A 22,800-nucleotide genomic window follows, 5' to 3' on the forward strand; every position below is an offset into this window, starting at 1 on the left:
ATAGAGATTTTTCTCCGCATATAATTCTGTGATTTGGATGTGACGGCTTCATTTATATCTGGAAGATGAGTGGGACGGCTCATGACAATAACTTATGTTCCAGGACGTGTTGTGGAGTTCAGGTTTTGCATGGATTACTATAGGCTAATATAACATGGACCATATGAACATGTACCTGAACTTGTTTATGAACTTGTAAATTAGTGAACAAGGTTCAGAAACGCGGATGCGGCCGCCTAGGTGGTCAGGGGTTTGGGCTGCCCAGGGAATAAGGTGGGTGCCCATACACAAAGGCAGCCTGCCTTGGGAAAAGGCAGATGCTTGTGGTTTGTTAGGCCCCTCGCACCTCCTCCCATTTTATTTTATATAGAATTGATTTTTTTTTATTTAATAAGTTAGTTTTGTATAGAATTTGTTGTTCATATGTCAGAAGTACAGATCAAACATGCATATTACGACTTTAGACTATAAATGAAATAGTTAAAACTCAAAAGCAACATTAAAAGATAAATTCGACTTGAGATGTCATTTAAATCTCTCCGGTCCCAAGTTACAACAGATACTCAAAAGTCATTGAAAAAAAGTTACATCCAACAATCAAAGGCCATAAACTACAAAAAGAAGTCTTCTTCACCCCACAAATATGATGAACTCAGTTATGAGGTTGAGTTTCATCATCACAAGCAACACAAGGGTGACGTTCGGCCTGCAGTCAATCTCAATCTAATGATGATGCCAAGCCATCATCATCCTTGTCATCCTCCTCCATGTAAAAACCGTCTTCCCCTATCTCCTTTGAGTATGCATCCTCGTCTTCTACCAAGATCATCATCCTCGTCTTCGTTTGTACATTCTTCTTCCCCTTCCCCTCTCCCTTTGCCTATGCCATTTCCTTCCCCTTTCTCTGCGTTTGGGGTCTAGTAGCTCTCATAGGGCTCGATGCCAATTCAGCCGCCACTTGCACTTGGGTCCATGTCAAGCTCTCTCCCTTGAATATAGGCTCATCTCCACCATTGGGCTGGACCAACCATTTTCTTGTTGCATCTAAATCTTTCACAAGTATGGGGTCTTCAATTTGATAACGCTCTAGATGGCGCTTTTTCAGCCTTTGATTGTACTGAACAAAAATAAAGTCATTCAGTCTCTTCTGCTCAAGTCGATTTCTCTTCTTTGTATGTACTTGTTTCGTAGTATACCATTGCCCTGTTACAATTCTTCATTTTAAACAAAATATCGATAAAGTTATTGTCGTAAACTGATAGGAGATGAGGGTAAATAAAATATTCACTATGTCATGCAGCCGGCGATGTACAAGTCAAGTTGAAAATCTGTTGTGCCATACTTTGCAAGTTGGGTACAATTTATCTATGGTTGGCTCACCAAGAGGCTATAATACATTTAACAATAGATATAAGTAGAGTACATATATTTCTGTGTAAATTTAGAATTTAGAAAAGTAGAGTCAAGTTAAATTGAAATGATAAATGCATCTTCAACTTTCATGGATATATATCTTTGTCTTTTGCCTAACAACAATGTCTGTCCTAAGTGTCCCGATTGAGTAACGATATAAGTCAAGTTCCATAAGCACTTTTGTCTTGGACATTGAGTCGGGGTGGAGCCTCACATTGCACTTGTTATATCCTACCATAAACTTCTTTCTTCAATAGTGGCTTGCCAAGCTCATATGGCGTTGGTTTCAACCCTGGACCAAATTGCCTAATTGCTTCCAATATTGTATGAAAGCTATTCAAGTGAGTGGTATTAAAAGAAATGTTCGCATGGTAAAACTAGCGAGTGATGTATTGAACCACCTGGCCTCTGTTTTCCTTGTTAAATCTATTTTCATTTGCTTTTTCCACTTACCCTTCCCTTTCTCAATTATTGTCTTGGGGTTGTTTGTAAAAAAAGATTAATTGGCCTTTTCATACGAGGCTTCTTAGACCCAAAACCCCTCTTACTCTGTGAGCTCAGTGTAGCAACCATGCCTACATTGTCTTCCCCTTCTTCATCCTCATTAGTATTAACATCATCATAAAAAATATGAACCCCTGCCCATCAATTCTTATATATCCTTTGCTTTTGTTGTTTTTTTTAGCTTCAATGTACTAAAAACTTTCTTTCCTGACAAGCCCTAGGCGTGTGGTCAGAGGTGTCCTGGGCGGACCATTTTTTGAAACTTTGGTTTGAACAAATACAGTTCGTTCTATAAATTGTATTTGTTGCTTCTATAAATTGCATACAACAACACACTTCATTTTATTGTTGTTAATGTTTTTGTGGCTGATCCAATTGACATTTTCTTATACTGATTCCCTATTCCAAGCTTTTGGAGTATCACTTCCAGCTTTTCGTGGATTTTCATGTTGGTTAAACCTATGGGACTGTTTCTGTAGTGCTTGTAGTTAGCTTCTTTTGTCTACTCATAGCAAGCTTCATGGTTTATAAGCATAGATATTTTACTTTTTAATATCTACAGATGATTGAAAGTAGTGCCCATGGGGATGACTATGATGGAGTGATCTTATCTCAACTTGTAAGACTCCTTTTTTCTTTGGCTGTGTTGCATATTCCTTGTTAAGTTATGAGATTCTCCCAGCAGGTCATTTTTTATTTTTTCTTGTAGAATTTGATTGATTTAGCTGGATCTGAGAGCTCAAAGACTGAGACGACGGGATTGAGAAGGAAAGAAGGCTCTTACATCAACAAGAGTCTGTTAACTCTTGGCACGGTAGGTGACCTGTTCTACTGGAGAGCATCTTGACAGTTGTGTTTTAGCTGCATTCGCACTGGTATATGAATTTAGGCAGCATTATCCATTCACAGCTAAACTTTTGAAGTAAATTAATGTACTTTGTGTGTTCAACTTCTCATGTTTAGGGGTGTGCTTGCTTTCCTTATGAGTTCAGAACATGGAAGCTGATCCCAACACCACAGGATTTTATGAAATCCTGGATTCATATAGATAAATTATCATATGAATTGAATTGTTGTATAGTAATCTGAATTTCAAAAGAAAAAAGATCTAAATTTCAATATGTTCCAGCTATTTCGAAAGGGTCATTATTGTTTTGAAGTTTGAACTAACTAAACTCATGTATGCTAAATCCCATAATCTATGTGCAATCTAATGCACTCTGTTTTACGTTCGTTCGGTTTCTCGCTTTCCAGGTAATAGGAAAGCTGAGTGATGGGAAAGCATCTCACATACCTTATCGTGATTCAAAGCTTACTCGTCTTCTCCAGTCCTCTTTGAGTGGTCATGGCCATGTTTCGGTGAGTTGGATTAGGAAGACATAAGTTTTTTTCCTTTCCCAATTGCTTTTTCTTTTTTCTTGGCCACCATGATGGACAAGGTTGTATTGGAAGTTTTTGTTGCTGGAGTATATTGTATGATTTGTTTTTGATATTCCCATTGTGTATATATTTAATTTTTCGACATTGAGGTATGGTCATGGTGTCATGATTTTGGAAATAGCTCTTATTTTTTCAGTCATTTGACAATGTTTTGGTGCAATATCTTCTTCAGCTTATTTGCACAGTAACCCCAGCTTCCAGTAACATGGAGGAAACTCACAACACCCTAAAGTTTGCAAGTAGGGCGAAGAGGGTTGAAATTCGTGCTGCAAGAAATCGGGTACGTCAGCTTGTAACCTTGTTACTTGACAGAGTTGTGTTTTTTTCTTATAAAATTGACATGTTGCTTGTTTTGAATTTCCAGATAATTGATGAGAAATCATTAATTAAGAAGTATCAAAAGGAAATTTCTAACTTGAAGCAGGAACTTGATCAATTAAAGAAGGGAATGCTTGTCGGCATAAATGAAGAGGAGATCCTGACCTTGAGGCAAAAGGTTATCTTCCTAAGTTATCTCCATATGTTATTACAATGTCACTTAGATTTTTTCAAATTTAGAGCACCGTATGCATTGATTTCATTTGTGAGTTTCTAATATCTTATTTCATTTGTATGCGATTATTTTGTTTATTCATGCCTATTGGAACCTTGAAATTACCTTGACCTTCAAAAAATAATCTCAAATATTCTCTCACCAACCCAGAGCTTCACATTACTTTTGTCTAAGTGAGAAATGATTATTTCATGACATTATCGTTATTTACTTCCTACAGTTGGAAGAAGGTCAAGTGAAAATGCAATCAAGATTAGAGGAGGAGGAGGAGGCCAAGGCAGCCCTTATGAGCAGAATTCAGAGGTTAACAAAGCTGATTCTTGTTTCAACAAAGAACACCATTCCAGGGAGCTTGAATGATGGATCTGGTCATCATCGTCGACATTCTTTTGGCGAGGATGATGTATGCTTCTATATCATTCAACTGTGTACAGTCTAGTATTGCTCATGGCTTCATAAGGTTGATATGTGGTGTAGGTTATGGTTATTCTATGGCAAATTGGTCTGTATTCATCATAAAATGTATCATAACCTTTGGCAAATTGGTCTGTATTCGTCATAAAATTTTTACTTGCATATGTTGGAATCATCTTATCTTGTTGCATATGGTTTTATATATATAAAACTGAAATTAGAAGTCTAAATGGATATTTTAGGTTCGGAGAAGCGATAGTTAAATTCTGTCTATGTTGCATACAAAAAGTTAACGGTAAATATGTTAATCTTTATGCATTGAAATGTAGTTCGGTTTTGGTCATTTGTTATTTGTAACAATATATTTAAGTTATTTTTCCCTTGATGTACTTTTGCATAAGCCCTGTAAAGGTTCAGTATTTTGGAATATATGTAGGTATGACTCATTGTTTATAGTATTTAGAGCTTGAGAGCCCTAATATTTATTAGCCTGTTTTTCTTTTAAAATTTTAATTTGTAGTTTACATGTATCTAGCCCATCCCAATTAGTTGGAAAAAGGCTATGATGATGATGACTTTACATGTATCTAATTCATTGGTGTTGTATGTCCTTTTGAAGTGGCTCCTTTTAAATACTGCAGTTTTTGGTCACTTTTCTTGCATTAGTCACTGTAATATAGATATGCTGCGTTGTGGTTTGTGACATTAAGTTTTGAGCTTTCTCCTGTTTCATATGTGTTTTTCAGAAACTGGATAAATTACATGAGACCTCTTCTGTTCTACTTGAAAGTGAGAATCCTCAAAAGGACTCTCCATCATCTGCTTTGTCAATCACATCAGAACAATCCTGTGACACTATAAGAAGATCATTCAGCAAGAGGAATGATGAGCAATCCCCTATCATTAGTTCAATTACTGAATCAAGCCAAGCAGGGGACCTTTTCAGTGGTACAGTTCACGGCTGCAGGACTCCGCCAGTATGTATTATTTTATTTTTTTTGTTGCTTTTTAACATTTGATGTAGTTGAGTTAATGACTTGTTGTATATGTAATGTGCAATATGGGAACTATGTCCTATCGTTTTTGGTTCTTCCGCTTTCATTTGTTCTGATTGTTAGAAATTAATTATTAATTACATTGGATTTAGATTGCTTAGAAATAATGCATATCATATTATCATATGGTGTTCATGTTTGAACACATACAAGAATATGATATACATTATTTCTAGACTTACTTTTGTTGGTTCATAATAGAAATTGATTTTGGCATGGATGTTGACGGTGGAAATATTTGGCTGTATTCAGTTAGTTGATATCTACAATGAATTCATGGTATTCTTCATTTTGAACTGATAATTTCTCTTGATTTGACTGGGCACCCTGCTCTACTTGTCATTAGCCCTGCACCCCCTGATCGATGTTTATTTCTTTCCTTTTCTTTTGGTGGATAAGCTGGGAATTCATACTTTGACTTGCTATGCTCAAGGTCTGGTTTTAGAGCCCAAAACCATGTTTGATAAGTTTCTTCTTTGGGTGGTTAAGGTGGGAATTGTAACTTGGATGCTGGTGTTGTGGTCGTTACACCATAACCTCTTATCTGAGAAGCTATGCTTCGTAATTTCCATGCACTTAATCACTAAGTCTAGAGAAAGTCTAAGTATCTAGAGAAAGTCTAAGAATCTTTTATGTTTGTTTCTACAAGTTTCTATTGTTTATTAGGATTATCTGTGACTGTTTGTCTTATTGTGGAGAAATCATTCTGTAGTGGCATTGGTTGAAGCTTTATCATGACTACCATCCATGTTTTGTTGTGATCTTTTTTTGTATTCGTTTTTATACCAAGTGGATCTATCCAATAATAAATCACACAATGCTGGTAAACAGTGAACTTACATTTGTTCGTATTTTGGAATGCAGAGTGGAATGACTATGGCCGATGAGATGGATCTACTTGTGGAACAGGTTAAGATGCTTGCTGGTGAGGTTGCATTCAGCAGTAGCACCCTGAAACGTCTAAAGGAGCAGTCTCTGCATGGTCCTGATGGCGATCAGAGTCAAGTACATATTCTCTTCCCTAATTTATGTTGAAACGTGCTGAATTTCATTTCCTTATTGAAAGTTGGACAGGTTGAACTAACATGGTATATGTAGTTTAAAATTGTTTTTTCTCAACTGGCTAGAATACTTATAGAGGTCCAAATATTAGAAACTAAACTCAAAAGAAATAAAGAAGGAACTCAAAATGGATTCTCACTTGTTGCCACATAATACAACTCTTTTATTTCAATAACAAAAGTTACATAATATTGACTTGGGGGCAAGAAACACAAACTGCAGTAACAAAAATTGAAGTGCCAAAGGATTACCCCAGTTGGACTTGATACACCCCACTAGGGTCTACTCCTCCGATGGCACACGGGATCAATTTGTTTCTTTAGATCTCACAAGTACAGGAAGTCTTGGCTAGAAACCCTTCAATGGTGAGAGCAAAGTGAAACAAGAATGAGGCCTCAAACTATGTGTATGGGGCGTGCCCCTCTAGGCTCACAAGGTTGGGGCGTGGCCCTCTTTTCTTCTCAGTATTTTTCTAAATATGGAGAGTGGCTAGTGAGATGAGAGATATCAGAGAGAGAGGGTGGCATGAGGCTCTTTTAGGAGAGAGAGAGGTGAGTTATGGTGTGTAGAGATGGGACCCTACAAATGAGACAATATGCAACCTCATAGTGAGGGTTAGGGTTGCTAGGGTTTAGACATCCTCATGGAGATTCGATCTTGACCATTGATCAAAAGAGACCTGTGGGATGAGAGATCTTAGCCTTACAATCCATAGATTGGCCATCATGATATCATGGAAAATGCTAGATCCTTATCCTTCAACTTCCTTAACCTAATCTTGTCAATATGTAATACATGAAAAATATATTTCTCTTTCTTTTTATTTCCATTCATTCTCTACTCATGCCTCTTTGAAAAGTCAAACATCTTTTATTTCAAAACCTTTTCTTTTTCAATTCAATCAATTGAATGGCATATTGCAGGCCTCAACAAAATAGGAAGGAGATGCACTATATGGGGTGTGCCACCCATGGAGCCTCTAGAGCGCCCCACGTACTTCCCCACATCCTCTAACTTGGTGGGGGCCCATGGACTATAATGGGCCCCTATGTGTATTAATAATTTTAAAATTAATAAAATAATTTTTTAAAAAATATTTACTATTTTATTTTTCTCTCTGAATAAAATGTCTAGAGAATTCTAAAAATTTGTTTTATCAATCTAACAATCATTTACAACCAAATTAATTATTTCTAAATTAATTTGAAGCGATTCAGATCCAACTATGTAAAGAAAAATGCGAAAATACTAAAGCACTCTTATCTTCTACTAGAGACCATGAACCGCACTCAGTTTCTCAAATTGGCCCAGTAGTTCCCATCACCCACAATCCATCACAGAGGTTTATGATTGGGCTAATAAAGTCAACAAATAGGTGAGGGGACATAATCCTTGTCTATGCATTTCAGGTTCCCCTAGGGACAAGCCTAGGACACACAGATCTATGCACACATATCACAATTGGTGCATGGTGTCTATCTCTCGCACACGTACATGCAACACCCTGAGTGGTGTTTACTTCTCGATACGACTATCATATGTACATGTCGTGTGTTGGTCATGATGAGGATTTGGATCTTGTCCTTTCAGGCCCACTAATCACACACAAGGGTCACAAAGTTCCTTGGCTAACTACCCTGGGCATCTCCGACCTTATCAAGGGGTAACCCTGCTAACCCTTCTCGGTTGTGTGCTTTGCCCAGGTATCTTTAAGGTTTTAGTACTCTACTGGCCTAACTCGTCAAGCCTTGTATGAGTCTTGACATCAATATTGCCAACTTCGGTTCCTCTGGACCATACTCCCACAAGAGTTCATTGTTCTACTATAATAAAATTCGTTATATGCTCACATAAGGCCTTTAAATGGCCACAAAAACCCAACACTTATCCTAATATTCAATTGTTTATTCTAAAGAAATGGGTGACATGCATAATTGGATGCCTAAAATTGTTTTGTTTCTGCTTGATATTCTCTATGATGTGGTTACTTCTCTCCGTCTTTGCGATGCAGTGGGTTTTTTAATTTTATTATTTTTATAATTTTAGATTTAGGTTGGGTTTTAGTTTTCCTTAAGGTTTTTCTTGTCTTTTTTTGTTTTAGAGATTTAAAGGGTACATTAGAAGCTTAGGTTATTTTTTTTTTAAAAGATGGATATATAGATAAGGATTAGTATGGTTGGGTTGGTTAGGATATGTTGGACTTGTTTTTATGAGATAAGGGAAAACTGAAGTTTAATTGCTTATTTTTATTTTATTTTATTAGTCCTTATAAGTTTCTATTTAAAGGGAGCATGTCCGTTCTTTGTAGAGAGAGTGATTGATGATTGAGTAAAGAGTTTGATCTTGTGAAAAGATTGGGGGGAATTCCCTTGCAGACCCAGGGAGAGGGTATAATATCTCAAATCTTTATTTTTTATTTTTAATTTTCTGGTTTATTATTTTCCCTACATCAGTCCCAACATCAATTTCTGATGCAGGGAGAAAATAATATACAAAAAAATAAAATAAAAAGCGTTGAGAGATTATACTCTCTCTGGTTTTATAAGGGAGTCCACAAAAGACCTTTTCATAAGATCAAAATTTTTACTCAATGACCAATAATCTCAAGAATAATAATAAAATAAAAATAGAAAACTAAACTCTATCTCTCCCTTATCTCTTAAAATCAAGTCTAACATATCCTAACCAACCAACCATGCTAATCTCTATCTATATCCATCTTTTTTAAAAGACTAAACTTCCAATTCTACTTCTTAAATCTCTACAACTACAAAATACAGGAATAACCCTCTCTGTCCCTTTCCCTCTCTCCTTGCACTTGTATATTCTCACACATTCGTATAGAAACTTGTGCATGCATATGCACATATATACGCTCTGTAGAAGTTTCAATCGGTATGTCGTGAGTGTTGACAAGCATTTCAGGTACATTATCAGTGTCAGTGATGCTAAAATATAGCTAGACCTTAGGCATTCAAGTAGGAAAGTTCTCTAGAGTATTTTCCTCATTACTTTTCCTACTGGTACGCTGGTACTATTACTTTTCCAAAAGGTTTGCCACTATTCTTGGGGAAATAACTTAACTTAGTATGGGCTATGGAAAAGTTTCCTTTTTCTATTATTTGTATGTGGCCTTACATTGTGTCACTCTGTTTCCCTCACTAAGTGCATTTGTCTGGTTTTTTGGTTCACATTCGTGCTTCTTTTTCCTGATCAAGATTTTTAGTGTGATATATGCTTTATGGTTTATTCCATAGTTTTAGAGGCTATATTTTGGCTTGTTTAGAAATCCCAGATTCAGAAGTTGGAAACTGAAATCCAAGAAAAGCAACAACAAATGAGGATTCTAGAAAAACGCATCAGAGAGAGTGGGGAAGCTTCTTTGGCCAATGCATCATCAGTAGATATGCAGCAGGTGTTTTTCTTGTTTCTTGTTTGTATCATTTTATGCCATCTTTTATAGATTTGGCATGCACTTTATTTTTCTGTTCTTATGGCTGATGCACGTTGATTGTCGATGGTTTTGTTAAACAGACTGTCATGAGGCTGATGACACAGTGTAATGAGAAAGCTTTTGAATTGGAGGTAAACTTATGGTTCTATTTACTTTATTTCTTGTTCTTCACAAATCTGGGTTAATAGGATGTGTTTCAAATTCATAAAATGTGCATTTAATCTCATGGGCTGGAATTGAGTTCTTGTGATTGGTGCACTCTTTCACTAATATCTTCATGCAATGCTTTAAAATGTCAATCTTGTGTTAATCTGTGTTGCTGCCCATATTTTGACACACAATGGATTATAATATTTTATTTCACGTCAATTTATTAATAATAGAATATAATTGATGCAGTTAAAATCAGCAGACAATCGAATCCTTCAGGAACAACTAAATGAGAAGGTAATTAATTGCTATTTGCCTTACCTGTATGTTTTAAATTAAGGTGCAAAGTGGTTAACACATATATGTTCTTTGCTGAGATATTATTTCATAGTTCATTTACTTCTGAAATGTCATCAGTATTTATGCTTTTGTTAATGTATTCCTGGCTTGCGTTTCTTATTTATCTATATATATATATATCGAGAGAGAGAGAGAGAGAGAGAGAGAGAGAGAGAGAGAGAGAGAGAGAGAGAGCCGAGGCTCTAAACAATCAAATTAGAGATTAGAGCCCACCTCAAAAATTTCATTAGAAGAGGTTGTTTTGATGCCCAAATATCCTCAAATTGATCGTCTTGATATCAAGATACTTGGACGTGAGGAAAAAAAAAATGGATTTCAAGTTTTGGAAATAGTAGCATCTTGTAACACACTTTTGGATCGTCAATTTTCAAGATTTTCATGTTTTTGTGGATTTGCTGATTCTACACTATTTTTGAAGCTTTAAATTTTATAATTAAAGATGAAAATATATTTTAAGCTATCACAAAGATTTCCAATATTAAAACCACATTTCTCGATACTATTGAAGGTGCGCTTTACTTTGATTGTTTAGAGCCTTGACTCTATACAAATGGCACCCATATATATATATATATATATATATATATATATATATATATGAGTAATGATCCTATGAGCCCCTCACACATGCGGACTGCATAGGACCCCACTCTAATGCTGTCCAATCTTCTTTAATCTCGAAGAGACATGTAGTGCCAAGTCACCGGTAAAATTGGGTGAAATGGTAAAGGTGAGGAAATTAATATTTTATTTTTGTTGCTTTACATCTGTTGAGCTCCCTGTACTTGGTTTCTTGAGATTGGATGAAGGAGCATGGAGCAGCTTCTCTCTCATCTCTTTTTTTGTGTTTCTATTTTTGGGCTTGTTGTTTCTCTCACTAGAAATGCGCGTGTAGTAGTTTCTCGCTCATCTCTCTTTTGTGTTTCCATTTTTGGGCTCGTTGTTTCTCTCACTGGAAACGATGCGGCATGTTTTGATGGAAGAAAAGTTAGTCTGTTCATTAACAAGATATTTGGTGGAGAGAGAAAGCTGGTTGTTGCGAAAATAGCTTTGTTTCTTGGCCTGAAAGCTTTTGGCTTCTCTCATTAAAAATGGAAGACTAGCTTTCATTAGTTGCAGGGTTTGCTGCTGCTGTCTTGAAAACTACACTTTGGTCCACAAAAACTGGTATATTTGAAAACCGGAGATGGACAATTTATGACCTAGTGGTCACTAGGAGGATCCACTCTAAGCTCAGAGTCTTTGGTTTTTTTTCCTGTTACTTGTTCCAAAAAAAAAAGTCTTTGGATTTGGGTCGAGCTTCCCCTCTTCCAAAGCCCAAAAACTTTTTCTCTCTTCCTTTTCGATGCCAATGCAGGCAATTATAAGAAAGCACCATTAACAGCTGAATAAACAAGTGGGTCACTGGAAAAATGACCAGTGGCCGTAAATGCCACTGGAAAATACACTTGGGTGATAGGAATCAGAGGAAAAGGTGAACCTATGGTGGCTGAAATTTCTAGCTTGAGTTTAAAGAGCTTAAGAAGAGGAGAAGAGATTAAAAATGTTAAATAAAGTAAGAACAATTGGAATGATAAGACTAAAACAGAAGCAAACATGTTAACGAAGAAACACAAAGACTCAGAATCGTGGTTCCAATAACTAGGGAGAGAGCCCAAATTTTTTTTAGGGTACAGAAACAGAAAATGGTGACTGGGCTTTTTCACTTCTTTTCCCCTTCTTTCTCTTGCTCTCTTTTCAAATCCACTATCTCTATGTTTTTTACTCTCTCTAATTCGTCCACTATCTTTTTTTCTATGTGATCAACCCACTTTATTTGTGATTCTCTTTAAGTACATTTTCTTTCTCTTCCACAAATTGATCCACTAGAGAGGAAAGAGAGAAGGTTCATCGGATCAGAGAGCTCCTCTCCATCCAATTGCCGAGTGTGAGACTAGATAGGTTTGGTGTGTTTTTTTAACCGTTTCAATGGGTTGATTTTTACCACTTTACCAAGGACGTGGCACTACATCTTTCCGCGAGATGCCAATGGAGATCGGACGGTAACAAAATGGGGTCCTATGCAGCCGACATGTGGCAGGGACACATAGGATCATTATTCTCTCTCTCTCTCTCTCTCTATCTATATATATATATATATATATATATGTGCAAAGTGTTGTTTCATTCAAGAAAATTGACAAATCTAAGTTTTATTGTTTCTGTTATTAACTTAATATTTCCTTGCTTGCAGATTTTACAAAACAATGATTTGCAGGAGAAAAATCTCCTTCTGCAGCAGCAACTTGCATCCATGCTAGCTAAATTGAACTGCCACACCCCTGTGTCTTTATCTTCTGAACTTGGTGTCTCTGGAGCGGATGTTGATGAGTTGAAAAAGCAAATCCTTTTTCAGGTGATTATAAAAGTGTCAATGTTTTAGCACGACCCATTATCATCATTATTTTTCTCAATGATTTTAAGAAACTCTGTACCTTCTAAAGTTTGCGAATGCTATCTGGTAGACTGGTTCTTAATTTATTTGTTCTCGGAAAAGCTCAATAAGGATCTCCTTAGTTGAATTACAGTTTTATTGTTTTTAAAATGGCAGTGGGAAATAGGGCTAGGATAAAGGAAAAACTACCAATGGGAGAGGGCTGTCTATTTCTACAGTGTTGACAGACGTCGAGCCATATTAGGAGGATTTATCTTCTCGCTTTAGTTTTACTGTATAATTGTATATGTTATAATGCTCTATGGATTGGATTTTGTTACTGTGGAAAAGCAAAGTCCGGAATGCACATATATATATATATATATATATATATATATATATATGTATATATATAATGATAATGATAATGATGATAATAATATTAATAATAATAATAATAATAATCCGGAATGCACTGATATATATATATAATGATAATGATAATGATAATGATAATGATAATGATAATGATGATGATAATAATAGTAATAATAATAATAATGTATGAAAAAAATTGAAAAAGAATTGGGTAAACTACAAAAACCCCCCAAAAGTAGACTTTCAAGACAACCTCCCCCCAACCAAGTTTTTTTTAGCAACCTTTACTCCAAATTTAACTTTCCTAGAAAATGCCCTCCCAATCAAAAAATAAAAATAAGATAAAGGCTAAAATGCCTTCCTGTTTGGGCTTTTGGAAAGCGTGCTGTCCGGTACAAAATGGGGGTGGTCCAACACTTTGGGTTTCTGGAAAGCATTGATCTGGCACAAAATAGGGGTGGTTTCGCCCTTTGGGCTTCTGGAAAGCATGTTGTTTGGCACAAATTAGGGTTGGTCCGGCACTTTGGGCATGCGGTCCGGCACAAAATAGTGGCGGTCTAGCACTTTTGGTTGCTAGACCATTTTTGGTCGTGTGTGAGTCCATGTCAATGTCTGGTTGTACAAGTATGGGCATTTTTATCAAACAAATATGACTTTTTGACTTGCGGAGGGAGGGGAAGGGTAAAAGTTGCTATAAACAACTTGGTTGGGAGGAGGTTGTCTAGAAAGTCTCATTTTGGGGGTTTTTGTAATTTTCCCAAAAACGTTTATATTCTAGTGGCTTCTTCTAAACATTCATGATCTCAACCAAATATGATAAATCTGGAGCTTTCTTGTCAAAATTTTGAAGTCCAGGAATCTAAACTAGTGTTTATTAGAACAGGACTGGACCATGCTGTCCAAACTGGGAATCAGTGAACTAGTGGCCACTATTATGCGCGTGAGCCCCCCTTGGATTTGAATGTCCATTAAATTGGCCTTAGGCCCAATGGACTTGCCCGTCCATTCATTGGACCGTCCATTCTATTAGTTTGATATTGAACTTGCTAGTCTTGATGGGGTTAACAAGTGACAAAAATATCATTCATTGTTTTCAAATGTTGGGTCATTATTCATCATTTTAGTTGGTTTTTTCGATCTTTTTGGAAATGAATGTGGCCATTTGGTCCTTTCTACAGTTGGGGAGGGTTTTGGGGTTTTGAAAGTGGTTTTTGGAGGAGATGGAGCTACTTTGGTTATTTTTGCTCTCTCTCTCTCTACTTATCTTATCTACCGAGAACTCCTAATCTCTTTGGCTAAACATCAGCGACTTGTAGGTAGGATTCAACCTGTCTATCTTACCTATTTAATACTTGAAGTAAATTTGTTATACTATTTTCTGGGTTTTTTAATATTGAGGAAAAATTGTAAAAATTTCGGAGTTTTAGGGGTTTCTTGGAAATGTTTTTTTTAGATCAGTGCATTATTTCGTTTCTCTTATTTAATTCAGGACACAGCTTCAATGAGTCCTCATACTCATATATAAAAGTGCGTCCCCTCTTTATAGTTCATTTTTGAAATGGATTTTGGTCGTGATTTTTAAGAAATATATAGTCTTTAACATGGGGATCACTAATATGTAAAACAAACAAAGTTTTAAAACTAAAAGTGATAATTTCTTTGAAAGAAATATTTAGGTCATCGGCTCTAATTTTTTTTGGAAGGGCCACCATTTGCATTCATTTTTGGGAGAGATGGTTTGTACCTTGGGACACATATAACACTTTTCCTTTAATATAATGGTTTTTGTTTGCGTTAATGAGTTTATTGTTGTAATTTTTTTTCTTTTTTGGTAACATATATGTATTTTTGTAAACTAATATTTGGTTTTGTTCGGTTTTTTGGTTTCATTTGCTACTTGGTTATGTAACACTTTAATGGAGTTATGAAATATTAAAGATGAAAAAAGTTCCATATTTTTTATATGGAAAAGTATTTAATGAGACCATTTACTTTTGGTACATAGTGGTCACAATTAATCTCTACCATTGTATGTGAAATTGGGTGGTTACATTTATTCCATTGACCAGCTCAAAGATCAAAAGAGATTTTCTCGAACTTTGTGACACTTCTAAGCCATCAAAATTTCACATTGGAGGGTTATAAGTAATTATGAACTCCTTGTACTAAAGATAAGTGATCTCATTGTATACACACACTTTTTATCTTGAGTATTTGGTTTTGTATTTTATATGGGAAGTTTATTGTTTTTACATTTTTTTGTGCATTATATTTTTCTTAAATTTTCCTTATTTTTCTGTATCTTTCTCTTTTTATTTGTTTCTCAATATATATTTTTTTATTTTTCCCTTATTTATGGTTTTATTTTCTGTTTGGTCTGACTGGTGAATAGGTCCCATACATTTGGTCCGACCAAGTTGGTGTCCTCTCTGATCTTGCCACCTGCCTGTTCTTGACAACATTTGTATAAAAGTGGGCTTCAGAGAGTCTTAGGATTTCTAGACTAATGGTTTTACTGGTTTCCCTTGGATACTCTTGCCATTTTCTGATGGTTTTCTCGTTAAATGGGTCAATGGATTTCTCCCTGGCTAGTAATGTAGGATTGGTATGATAACCCTGATTTGTGCCATGTCATGGTTGTGTTTTACACATTATGGTTAATGCTTTATTGTCTGTATTATTTTTTACGTGACCATAAATAACTTCAATATTCTTGTGGACCTTTTTCCTGATAGCTAGATGGTTAAGTCCCCTTGGATTTCCATACCTGGACTTCTCTTTTGATAGACTCTTGCCTTCTAATGATGGGCTCATTTTAACTTTGCCTACAAGCACTGGGTACTATTGTCTTGTGAAATTTGTGTTACCGAGGATCAGAAAATTCAGTGCTCAATGTAATGTACTTAATAAAATCTAACAAAAAGTTAGGCTTTAAATGAGACTCAGAGGGGTGTTGTAATTTTTGCCTCTTAAATTTTACTGGGTCTCATCAGTGTTTCAAAAAACACTAGGCAGAACCTAGGTGGTCAGGGGGGTGGTCCAGGCCGCCTAGCGCCTAGGCGGGCGCCTAAAACTTAGGCGGCTCAGTAGAAAAATAATTTTTGTTGGGTTTTCTCTCTCTAAAGTAGCCTCTAATGAGTTTTAGGTTTCAAATGAACCTAAAACCCACAAGTTTGCCCATTTAGTATTAAAGAAAGGCAAAAAAATACCCTCAAGGACCCGCATTTCTGCCACTGAGTGGGGTGCAAGCCTTGGGTGGCCGCCTAGGCGGGTTCAGTGGGTCTCATATTTTTGCATTCTTTTGGAATATGCTTTCTAGTAAAGGATTGGAAGTGATAATTGCTTGGGGTTACCTCGAGTATGCAGCTACTTTTGACAATTATGCAAGCTTCCTGCATTTTAAACCTAGGATATGATAATTCTTCTTGATGGACTTATCCTTTATGCAAAATTGGAAAGGAATCTAGTTTCATTATTTGGTATCATGAAACGACTAAAAATTCTCTTCTTTGTCTGTGAATAGGGTGCTGAAGTTGATAAAGTGAAGATGCAAAACGGTCAGCTATTAGATGAGAATAACAATTTACACGTTCAGAATCAAAAGTTAGCAGATGATGCTTCGTATGCAAAAGAATTGGCATCTGCTGCTGCTGTTGAGCTAAAGAACTTGGCAGATGAAGTCACCAAGCTATCCCTCCAAAACGAAAAGCAGGCGAAAGAACTATCGGCTGCTCAAGAGATCTCATACTCAAGAGGTGTTCATAAGCAGAGTGGTAATGGTGGTATACGGAGGTATTCTGAAGCCAAGGCAGATGGGAATAAAATGGGGAGAAAATGTCGGCCCAATAGTAGGTCCAGTGAGAACCCTGGTTCTATTTATGATGATGTGAATTTCTGGAATCTTGATCCAGAGGATTTAAAAAGGGAGTTGCTTGCAAGAAAACAGAGAGAAGCTGTTCTTGAGGCTGCTTTGGCTGAGAAAGAGCTTGTTGAAGAAGAATACCAGAAGAAGCTTGATGATGCTAAGAAGAGAGAGGCAGACCTGGAAAATGATTTGGCAGGCATGTGGGTACTTGTTGCTAAATTGAAAAAGGAGGGAGGGCTCCGGTCGAAACCAAATGCAGGTGAAAGGGTTGGCCACAATCTGGAGAATGGGTGTTTGATTGAAAGACATTCTGATGATAATCAGGACCTTTTGCCAAAAAGTACACATCCATCAGAAGATGTGATCAAGCCTATTCTAGATGAACGGAATCGTGGGGCTGAGCTAGAAAATATGGTTGTTCAATTGAAGGTATACCTTTGGCACCGTAATCTTAAATATTCTAATGTGTTGATGTTAACATGCATGGGAAAAATTCTTTTTTTCTACTACTATTCTTAGTCATTGAAAGAATGTAGACTGGTATAGAATTGCTGTGATTTGATTCAGTTTTATACCCTGCCGTGCATGTGATTTGCCACCCTTCTACCATACATTATGTTTGTGCTGTGTATGATGTTAGTTTTCTCGTGCATATTATTTTTGTGCTTGTGTCAGGCATCCATTCTTGAATCATATATATGTGCGTACTATATATATATATATATATATATATATATATGAAAGATACTGTAAAACGTCTATAGGCGAAAATGAACAGTGATTTCGTCTACCCTCATCACCGTCCAAAGTTCATCGTACGGTCACGATTGTCTGATAGTGTTTCATTTTTCATTGTTTTTACAAATCAGATTGACCTGAAATTTGGAGCGTGTGTTCATAAAAAATAGGCGAATCTACAAAAAACATCAAAAAAATATTTTACATAAAAAATTATCCAAAATACCTCCAAAAAGTTTTGGGAGTATTTTGGTCATTTTTTTTTTAGAATTTTTTTTTTTATATTTTTATTAGGTGCGTCTCACTATACACACCTTCCAAATTTCAAATCATTCCGATTTGTAGAAAAAAAATGAAAAATGAAAGACTACCAGACAATTGTGACTATGTAATGAACATTGGATGGTGATGATTGTAGGCGAAATCACTGTTCATTTTCGCCTATAGGTGTGTGAAAGACTTTTCCTATATATATATATATATATATATATATATTTTTTTTTTTTTTTTTTTTTTTTCTTTTTTTAGTGCAGAGAGTGTTGGGTTGCATGTACTTTATTTTCAAGGATTTATTTCTATATGCCAATTTTTTTTGAATATGAGGATTGTTGCCCTTTAGAGAGTTTATAGGCTCCTATCCAAACAAAAAGGGGAGCAAGTAATTTTTCATTGCGACTTCCATGGATGAGACATATCTTCTTATGGTTAACATCCACTTTTCAGTTAACAGTTACAACTATTCACAGAAATGAGTCATTAAACAATCATTAACCACAACCCAATAGTTACGTAATTTCGCACCTTAGGATTTTTTACTTGTTTGGCAAAATTTCCACCTGGTTCAGAAAATATGACATTTGCATGGCCTAAGGCCCCTCTTGTACTGACGAAAGAGTAGTAAGTGCAAAGTGCGCCTCAAGCGCTTGTGCATCGTCACAAACATGTTCACGTCACATTTGATGTTCAGCATGAGTCCTTTCTTACAAGTGTTTCATGAAATATGAAGGTAGGGAATGGTTCTTTATGTATACTTGACTTGCTCATTCAAATTGCCAAACGTGGGATTAAGACAATAGACAACTTTTTGTGGTAACATAATATGTTGTACTCATTATTATGAATAAACCAAATTACTTTTCCATAAAAAATATTAACAGATCTTCATGTAATTTTAAAATAATGTAGGAAAAATATAAGGCAGTTATTTTATTTGCTTAACATAAAGGCATCATTAGACTTGAACCTTTACATAGTGTATGTGCTGCATGACCTATCAAAGTTCTTAGTTACTTATGGTTTTGAACTAACAGCCTTATATAACATGTTGGTTATACAACAGAAAAATAATCTAGATAACTCTGATATTTAGAAACATTCAGCACATTTTAGGGTGCTTGCTTTTATACTGATTTAATAAGTGCACTCGAAACAAGTCCAATTTCATAAAAAAGCACCGGCACTTCCACACTTACATAGATGAATCTATTTGTGGTGTCCTGTATTTAAATCACCTCACTTCTAAACATTTGTATTAGCATTAAAATATTTCCTCCTTTCATGTTTTACCGGATTCGTCTACTCTTTGGACAGTGCTGCCGATACTTTTTGTTTGTTATCATTATCATTATGTATACTGAGCAATTTACCATTCTAAACAACTTGTTGTTTCCTATTAAACCTAGAATTTGTGGTTCAGAGACTAGGTTGGGTTCCCATTGTTGGTGACTAGTATTAGTAAATGGACTTTAGATATCTACTTACCACTTTCTGGATGTTTTGTCTTGCATGGCATTGAATCAAAGGGTATGCCATGTGTTTTCTTTTAATTCATTGAATTGAAGGATATGCCATATGTTTTCTTTTAGTATATCATATTCTAGAATTATTTACTCCATTTCTAGTTTCCTACATTTGAATTGAGTTATATCTACATGCTCAATGTCTAGATTTTATGTTATGAGTATATTTGCATGCTCAAGATAGTGTAGCATTACTATCTGAATAGATAGTAATACTTAGAGCTTCTTTAGCCCAATTCGTTAGTCATATAACTAGTTCCTTAACCAGTTTGCTTTCTTGAAAACAAAATCTAAGATTATAAATTCTGGCTCCATTGTTGAGTTGGTGACAGGTTTGTTTGGTCCTCAAGAAATTGTCGCTCAGTCTTGGTGTAGAAAAAATCGGGCAGCTCAAATTTTAACCACCCGGTTAGATCGGAATCGGCCATTGGCCGGTTCTGGTTCGGCCGGTTTTGGTGAACCAGCCGGGTATTTTAATTTTTTTTAAAAAATTATATTAAATCCTAAAAAATAAAGGATTTTGTTTGTAGATGCATTTTTTAATGTTTTTCATCATTTTGGCAAAGATTGGAAATTGTTTTGGCCATTAATACTTATTTTTAAATTTTCCTATCTTTTTTGGAAAATTTAAAAAATACCCTTGGGAACAAATCAATTGCTTAAAATCCATTTTTTTTCATTAATTTTCACCTTCATTTGGATGCTGTTTGTTTAATCATGCTTCAAATATGCTTTTTATATTTTATTATTATTATTTGTAATTTTTTCTTGCCCAGTTCGGCCAATTGAACTGTCTGGTTTACCGGTTTGTACCAAGTAACCGCTTGAGGCCCCATTTCCGGTAAACCATTCCGGTTCGATTTTTGCTACACTGCTTTGGCTAATGTAAATATCTACATGTTGACATAACTAATGTATGGCATAATTAGCGGTCCACTTTATCCTCCCAACAACTCAGCATAACTAATGTATGGCATAATTAGTGGTCCAGTTTAGGTATCTTTGGATTAAATATACTGCGTCCAAATTTTCTTTACGTGGGCAATTTGCGAAATTTACTTCTTTTCCCTGTTGCATGTGCAATATGCTGCTTCGTACAACTCATTGCATACATTAGAATACCATTTTCTCTTTTACACTATATTTGAGAAATGCATGTCCTTTCATTTTCTTGATCTATGGATCTATTGATGTATGGTCTCGCGTAAAATCAGGAAACTCGAATATACTGAGAATATTTTCTATATAATGAGATTCTGTTGACAATTGCACATTTTCATTTGACACTATCTTGATAAACAAATATCACATTTGCCTCATCGAAGTCTTTTGTATCAATTTAGACAAGAGAAGCTTTGTAGTTTTCTTTGCAATTTGTAAGTTAAGGACCAAATTTAAGCATATCGTCAACACTGAGACACATAACAAATAACTAACTTTACCATACACAATTATTTGTCCCATTTCATTTTAAGCCATTCGATACATTACCCAATCAAATTTCTTGTGCTATTGCTTAAGTGCATGTTTTAGTCCTTAGAATGATTTAACTCATATAACATCTGGGGCTTTGTGGAACTTGGTAACTGTCAGCATGGATAATTGGCCTTTTTTGTTCACGTAAATCTGAACTAATTTATGTTATTAATTGATATTGTGTATTGGATAGCTTTTGTTTGCTCTGCTTCCTTGCGAGAAAGTACTCGAATTTCTGACACTCTACATATCTAGTATCCCGGTGATTTTTAACATTTATTGTTCCATGGCTGCATATTTGTGCGGTTCATTGAATGGATCATGCAAGAGGAGAGTCAGAGTGATTTTTTGATGAAACTGGAAGAACTCGTTATTTGAGTTCTTGATTGTTTCATTAGTTGATTCTTATTGGGATATTTTTATTATGAAACAGTTTCATCTTTCACTGATGTACATGGGTTGTATTTTTCTCAAAACATCTGCGCAATATTCTTTCACTATAGCGGTGACCTTTATTGGACCTTTTGTGGTAACCTGATTACTACATTTCACTTGAGTTTGAAAGGTTACTAATACATGGTCTTCCTGAATCTTCAATACTGCAGACCAGGATGGTAGAGAAAACGAAGGAGAATGGGCCTGAATCCATCGTGCATGGGGATGAAGAAGTAACTTCCCATGTTTGTAAAGTCTGCTTCGAAACTGCAATTGCTGCAGTGCTTCTCCCCTGTCGACATTTTTGTTGTAAGTGGGGACATCATTTTCATTCAACTGCAATAAATATCTATATAGTAATCATGCAACACTTGCTTTTTAGTCACCGTGTATTTGATGTTGTGCAGTATGTAAGCCATGTTCACTGGCTTGTTCCGAATGCCCTCTTTGTCGCACAAAGATTGCAGATAGGATAATTGCCTTCACTTCATAGTATTTAGTGAAGTCCTTAGAATAATAAGGTGATCTTTCTGATTTCTACATAGGTTTGTTGGTCTTGTTTTCAACTATGCTTCCACTTTAGTGCAAGCTTTCATATCCTAGAGTTCTCTAATTTTGCATATGCATTCACTAAACCTGTCAATTAAGACATTTTCCTAGCAGCCATGTCCAATATGTTTAAGCATATGTTTTTTTCTCCTTTTTTTGGCATAAAGATGACATCAAGCAGATTTTTTAATTCTTGCCTTTTTGTCTTTTGGCAGGAATCGAATTCAGAAGTCCACCCATTTTTTAATTTCATGTAATATTATACCTGCAATTCTTTTATCAATCCAAATGTAAGTATTCTTAGGGTTGTATAGTGATACTGTTGCATCTGTCTTCCGAGGGCTGTAAAATGAGCTGTTTATTTTTTTCTGTCCTTGCAAGCTGATGTTTCATGTTCGGGTACAAAGAAAAATGTTCCAGGCAATTTGTATTGTATATGAGTAAGAGATGTCTGACGCTGTGTTGTTTTGTATTTCTTCTACAATACCAGCTTTTATGAGCTCCCTTTGCTCTGCGGTTGCTCATTTAACAATCTTTGAAGGCAATGTTCAACTGTATATCTATTTTTTGTTCATTGTTTTGTTTTCAATTTGTTATTTCCCGTGTATGGTCAGAAATTGAAAAGGATTAGAAAAGGCAATACATAAAACCAGTGTTTTAAAAAATGCCGAGTCGAACCGGACTCGCCCGGTTCGACTCGGAAATCGTGCAAAGGGGATCGGATCGCCTAAAAAATCAGAAA

At 35.7% G+C, this 22,800-nt stretch overlaps 1 protein-coding gene across 2 annotated transcripts in view; it reads left to right on the top strand.

The window, feature by feature from the left end:
• Positions 1–22,590, top strand: part of LOC18424255 (kinesin-like protein KIN-7D, mitochondrial) — a 48,543-nt gene extending 25,953 nt beyond the window's left edge. The window contains exons 10-25 of one of the 2 annotated variants that reach the window (XM_011630643.3): positions 2,480–2,536; positions 2,627–2,731; positions 3,172–3,276; positions 3,530–3,637; positions 3,722–3,853; positions 4,131–4,313; positions 5,071–5,301; positions 6,244–6,384; positions 9,728–9,856; positions 9,976–10,026; positions 10,295–10,342; positions 12,639–12,800; positions 16,720–17,490; positions 21,680–21,818; positions 21,917–22,030; positions 22,274–22,590. In XM_011630643.3, the coding sequence (XP_011628945.2) occupies positions 2,480–2,536; positions 2,627–2,731; positions 3,172–3,276; positions 3,530–3,637; positions 3,722–3,853; positions 4,131–4,313; positions 5,071–5,301; positions 6,244–6,384; positions 9,728–9,856; positions 9,976–10,026; positions 10,295–10,342; positions 12,639–12,800; positions 16,720–17,490; positions 21,680–21,818; positions 21,917–22,002 (2,448 nt within the window). In that variant the 3' untranslated portion in view covers positions 22,003–22,030; positions 22,274–22,590. The remainder of the gene's footprint in view (positions 1–2,479; positions 2,537–2,626; positions 2,732–3,171; positions 3,277–3,529; positions 3,638–3,721; positions 3,854–4,130; positions 4,314–5,070; positions 5,302–6,243; positions 6,385–9,727; positions 9,857–9,975; positions 10,027–10,294; positions 10,343–12,638; positions 12,801–16,719; positions 17,491–21,679; positions 21,819–21,916; positions 22,031–22,273) is intronic. The other variant, XM_020661520.2, reaches the window with a different exon arrangement.
• Positions 22,591–22,800: the final 210 nt, after the last annotated feature.

The sequence above is a fragment of the Amborella trichopoda genome, chromosome 9 (genome assembly GCF_054954075.1).
Source record: "Amborella trichopoda isolate Santa Cruz 75 chromosome 9, AtrichopodaSantaCruz75HAP2 v2.0, whole genome shotgun sequence".
Lineage (NCBI taxonomy): Eukaryota > Viridiplantae > Streptophyta > Magnoliopsida > Amborellales > Amborellaceae > Amborella > Amborella trichopoda.